The sequence below is a fragment of the Vespula pensylvanica genome, chromosome 17, assembly GCF_014466175.1.
Source record: "Vespula pensylvanica isolate Volc-1 chromosome 17, ASM1446617v1, whole genome shotgun sequence".
NCBI classification, from domain to species: domain Eukaryota; kingdom Metazoa; phylum Arthropoda; class Insecta; order Hymenoptera; family Vespidae; genus Vespula; species Vespula pensylvanica.
Genome location: NC_057701.1, coordinates 497,218 through 502,275, shown reverse-complemented (window position 1 = coordinate 502,275; position 5,058 = coordinate 497,218). Strand labels below are relative to the sequence as shown.

Below are 5,058 nucleotides of genomic sequence, written 5' to 3'. Positions count from 1 at the left end.
CAGAAATGCAAGAAGATAAGTAGTCACGTGAAAGTAAAAAATTGATTCAAAATCGAGTTCTCATCGTCGCATTCACGTATGCACGTACGTAAATACATATATCCACCAAGAGAAACGAGTTAACAACACATGCGACGCACGTGCGAAGCGTGCTTTTCATTAAAAAAAAAAAAATAAAAAAAAAATAAAAAAGAGAAAGAAAGAAAGAAAAAAAATATCGCCTCTTACCCTAAGTCATGTGCCTATGAAGGAAGAAGAAGGGAAGAAGAATGTTCGTTAGATATTAAAATACAAAGAGTACGTAGTGTTACACACGTTGTACATGTGCATATACATGTAAAGCTTGCGTTTTCTCACAGTTTCTTCACGAGGAAGGTAATTATAATATTAAAAAAAGAAAAGAAAAGAAGGAAGAAAGATAAAAAAAAAAATAAAGGGGAAAGTAAGGAACGAGCGCCATGATCTCTCGTACACGTAACTTGGACTTATATACCTACCTATATACATATATACATAGATACATACATACATACATACATACATACATACATACGTACGTACATACAACATACAACATACATACATACAAACATGCATACTACATTCATACATGCATATATATATATATGTGTGTATGTATGTATATGTATACATCTTTCGGTACGAAAGGAAAACGCACTATAATATACCTATGTGTATTTTACGCATGTGAAAAAATATCAAAAGGAACGAGATAAAAAAAAAATCAGTCCGTCGAAGTATTTTAGTCCCCTTCTCCCAAATCGTTCTTTTCTACGTCGTCGATACACGACCCACGGACAAGCATATAGACAAGTGTATTCGAGTTAAAAACTCGCTTTCGTCGTGAAACTTTTATTTACCCTACTTATATATAATTAAGGTATAGGATAGGCTATAGCCTTGCTTAAGGGATAGAGAAGAAAAGAATGAGGAAACAGATGTTGACAATCTGTCTAATACTTTGATCATGGTGCAGCGTTGTTGTTCCCACTGTGCAATGCATACCAATGTACATTTCTGTTGTATAAAGCACATTGCTTCCGCTAGTCCCTAAAGTTAAATAAACGCAAACCTATATAAAAATCGAATTCCATACCAGCTTCTAAGTCATTTTATATGGCAAAGTTTAGCTTCGTGAGGGAAGAAAGTTTTTCAATATTTATTTAAAAAGATCAAAGGATCCGTTTAGGAAGGTTCTGTTTTTTCTCTTAAAATAACAAACCCTTCCAACATGCTGGACAAAGGTTCGTATTCGTCCAACAACAATTCCGCCCTTTCGTTATGCGTCAGAAGGGTTGGAGTCGTGTGAACGTTACCAGCAGCTATGGACTTTGGATTGCCAGCCTTACCAACGATGTCCACGGCTTGGCCAACTCTCACGGAAACAGGAAGTGTCTAGGAACAATAACGGAAGAAGAAGAAAAAAAAAAGGGAAATTGTTAGCAAAGACATATTATAGATAACGTTATTTTAATATGAACATTTAAAAGACCTTGAGGTCCTTATCCAAAGTGACCAACCATCGTGGTTCCATGGCCGTAGCTAAACAGTACATCAAGTAATGAGATTTATCCAATATCAAATTCCTACAATCCAAACATGCAACCAGAACCACCATCAATCCAGCCAGTGCCGTTCGATCCAAGATTCTCGATGAATAATGCATGGGTGATAACGATAACGTACCCTGATAAATGAAAAATTTGATCGAAGAAGAAGAAAAAGAAGTAAGAAGAACTTGGAACGAACATTCCCAACTTACTTTTCCTAAATGCACGAGACCTTGAGAGATTCGTACGAGAAATAAATGTGAAGGATTTTTGGCGTGATAGGCAGCTAATTGTCTAAGCATGGTCGCCAATCGCGCATTGTTACTCCCAGCACCGACCAATCCTAAAGCTAATATCGCATTGTGGGCAACGTCCACGTCATTGTCGTGACTGTATTTGTTTAAAACATCTAAGAGCGCGGGTTCTGGATTGGAAAGAGATGAAAGGGCCATTGCCAAGGGTACCGCTCGTCTAGCTTGGGTCGGACCGTATCGTCCTATCTATTAGAATTACGATTTCGTTGTTGAAATCTTTTTTGAATCATGTCTTCTCTCGGAAATTACCTGTCCGAAGATCCTCGAATTTTCTTTACCTTCGCCGAGACCAACCACTCCAACTCCGAGGGAAGCTATCGCTTGCGATATTCCGATTTCTCTATCGTTTTATTTGTTTCTTTTTTAGTAGAGAGTTTGGTTCGTTCGCTAAATAGGTTAATACAGATATATACTTGGAATTCGGAGTCTTGTTCTTCGCTTGATTATCTTCTGTCGTTGGATTAGAAACCACGCGTTTTCCGTGATCGCAACAACTGGCAACAGGAGTCGTAATCGGTGTGCCGTAAATACTTTCCTTGCCGTTGACGGGTTCCGAACAAATTCGTAGGAGTTCTTGGACGATAAGGACGTCGCCGGTTCCAGCGTATGCGCAAATCTCGAGTCGAAGTATTCGATAGAATTATACGAGTTTATAACAGTAATTGGTTTGTTACCTGTAACATAGTTTGACAAGCTAGTCTATATGGTTCAGGTAAAACTTCTAGTGCCGCTGATGGAGTATCTATAACATCCCGGCAACTCATGTAAAGTATTCCCAAGGCCAATGACAAGAACCTATTTAAAGACTTTTATTACGCGCTCGTCGTTATTGAGATTAGTTGGAAATTCGTTTTTTCTTTATTATTCAGTAAAACCTGTAATGCGTATTAGCCAATTGCTCGATCGTAAGTTCTAGTAATTTCTGCAATATGACGTAGGAGATGTCAGAATTGGCCGTACCTACGTAGACCAAAGCTAAACCAATCGCCGAAAGTCCGATAATCTCCATGGAACCTAGAAACGTTTATTTCTTTTTCGTTTATCCATTTTGTTCTATTAGAAATCGTTCTTCGTTAACTCAGGACTTTACTTTGTTTGTCGTTTAACGCCGATGTCAAAAGTTCCGCAACGTCGGATCGTTGTGAGCCGGAATAAGCCAGACCTAATCCTAAGATCGCACCAATTCGTAGAATTTCACTTGTAGAGAGAACATAATCGCTTAATAGAGCCAAGGCTGGGTCGCATTCATTTCGAACTCCACAGTTTACTAATCCGATTGCCAATAGAGCACCTGACTTGATGTAATCGTCGCTCGTATAAAGATATCTAATGAGAATAAATGATGTCGAAAGAAAATCTTTTTCTATGCATTAGCAAACTTATTGTTAGAAAGATTATTTTTAGTTCACATTCACTTGTCGATCGGTACTAATCCACCATCCACGTCCCAAAGATGTATCAGACCTAAGGACGCGGTTGCCGATAGCATAGTATATCCCTGCGCAGCGAAATTATACAGACTCGTGAGCGTCTTTTGTAAAAGCGGGAGGTTTTGGTTTGAGCTCTATATCGAATCACCTTGTTTTTGTACACCCAACAGTCTTTGGTATTCGCCATGAGCTTATCTTCGCCGAAACCGGCATGAACGAAAGCCGTGACGAAGCTAGAAGCCAAATTGGATCTAATGGAATCATAATCGATATCTCTTCTCATTCCTGTCTCCAACCAGGTTTTGTAAATATCTTCCGGTAGTTTAGGCTCCAATATGTCCAATTCTCTCGCCAATATTTGAAAATGGCCATTGACGTGTCCATTGCTAAGTATAGTCTCGATATCCTGTGCGTCTTCCTCTTGATATTCCTTCTTCATTAAATGATTCTGAACGAGGAATCGAAGGAGTTTGTAATATTCGCTAGGGAAAACGATAATTCATACCTGTTGTCTCGCAATCAGAAATGCTAATTGTTTTCGTATCAAAGGATCTGGACACGTGGAGAGACACTTGAACACCAAATCCGGATTGGCCAGTTGTAACGCAATCAACATAGCTTTGCTATACTCTCCGAATCTCATGTACTGATCGAATACGAATTCCAATATTTGTTTTCTCTCGGTGTCTTCGCTGAAAATTGAAAATTCATGTTTTTTCCTCGGAAATATCTTGACCTTTTAAATCGGACATCGATGAACCTGTAAGCAGCGCAACTCGTCAAGTAGTGACACACCCTCGAAAAGTTATTGGAATCCAAATAATCGTGTAGGAAATTCATTTGATCAATTTCCAAGCACAAATCACAGGCTTGTATCTCGGCATTGTGTTTCATATTGAACTTTACTATGCTCTCGATCAAGGGCGTAAGCTGTGACCTGTGAAAAATCGATTCGTCGATTCTTTCGTAGTATCGATCTATCCATCTATCGTTCTCTATTTTTCGACCTGATATCCTCTTCTTCCTTGATCGGCGCGCTGGTCCATTCGTCGACGATCTCTGCCTCCAATTGTCTGACGTATTCGTGGCCCCACTCGCCAGGGTTCCTGACCGCTCCTTTTATACAAAAATCTAAACATTCTCTCGAGCCCGGGGACGTCCCAACTATAACTAAAACGCTCAAAATCTCGGCAAATTGTCTCTTAATGTCGTCATTTTTTTCGATCTTGAAGTAGGCGTCCTTTAATCGAGCGTAATAATCTCTAAGAAATTTTAATGGCTTTGGTACCGAGGTCATCGAAGTGGTCGAGGTTTGCATTAATATTCTGAGATGTATCAGAGCACGTGCCATCGCCTTTTCGTCTTTTCCCTTGAGCGCAGAAACATTATTATTCCTAATGATCGTCACTCGTCCGTATGGAATAATATTAAATTCTTACCATCAATACGTCGACTAGTTGCAATAAATCTTCTTGTAACCTCTTGTCTTCGTCGTTCTGAGATAAATTTATTCGATTATCAGTTTGCTACACGAAATTAAACGAATCTTCTCACCATATCGTCTTTCTTCTCTCCGCGAGCGCTCATCCTAACCACTTCTTTTTAAATAAATAATAATTATCAATCGTAATTGTCGAAAATTAGATAATGACGGTTCCCTTCAACTCGACGAGTGTCATTGATTTGTTTTTCTTTACGTTTCTTTTTTCTCGATCGTCATTGTGTCGACGATTTTTCTAGGGA

General features: G+C 39.0%; 2 protein-coding genes across 2 annotated transcripts; both read right to left on the bottom strand.

The window, feature by feature from the left end:
- Positions 1 to 1,146: 1,146 nt before the first annotated feature.
- Positions 1,147 to 4,969, bottom strand: LOC122635227 (26S proteasome non-ATPase regulatory subunit 2-like). Its single transcript, XM_043825186.1, has 13 exons — positions 4,323 to 4,969; positions 4,076 to 4,252; positions 3,821 to 4,007; positions 3,464 to 3,763; positions 3,301 to 3,383; positions 2,964 to 3,211; positions 2,761 to 2,899; positions 2,560 to 2,680; positions 2,299 to 2,525; positions 2,135 to 2,225; positions 1,784 to 2,071; positions 1,514 to 1,708; positions 1,147 to 1,416 (listed from the first exon to the last, which is right to left on the bottom strand). Exons 1-13 carry the CDS (start codon positions 4,664 to 4,666, stop codon positions 1,207 to 1,209), a joined length of 2,610 nt encoding a protein of 869 aa, XP_043681121.1. The 5' UTR covers positions 4,667 to 4,969; the 3' UTR covers positions 1,147 to 1,206.
- Positions 2,525 to 2,957, bottom strand: LOC122635141 (26S proteasome regulatory subunit RPN1-like). Its single transcript, XM_043824998.1, has 2 exons — positions 2,761 to 2,957; positions 2,525 to 2,680 (listed from the first exon to the last, which is right to left on the bottom strand). The coding sequence occupies exons 1-2, from the start codon at positions 2,892 to 2,894 to the stop codon at positions 2,536 to 2,538; spliced, it is 279 nt and encodes a 92-aa protein (XP_043680933.1). The 5' UTR covers positions 2,895 to 2,957; the 3' UTR covers positions 2,525 to 2,535.
- Positions 4,970 to 5,058: the final 89 nt, after the last annotated feature.

Excerpts from the sequence above, each read along its gene's own strand:
- LOC122635141 (XM_043824998.1), bottom strand. The coding sequence starts at position 2,894 with ATGGAGATTATCGGACTTTCGGCGATTGGTTTAGCTTTGGTCTACGTA. Across the intron at positions 2,681-2,760 it reads TTGGCTAATACGCATTACAG|GTTCTTGTCATTGGCCTTGG; the intron begins GTTTTACTGAAT and ends GTCTTTAAATAG.
- LOC122635227 (XM_043825186.1), bottom strand. The coding sequence starts at position 4,666 with ATGGCACGTGCTCTGATACATCTCAGAATATTAATGCAAACCTCGACC. Across the intron at positions 2,226-2,298 it reads AACAAGACTCCGAATTCCAA|AGAAATCGGAATATCGCAAG; the intron begins GTATATATCTGT and ends ATAAAACGATAG. Across the intron at positions 2,072-2,134 it reads ATTCGAGGATCTTCGGACAG|ATAGGACGATACGGTCCGAC; the intron begins GTAATTTCCGAG and ends TAATTCTAATAG.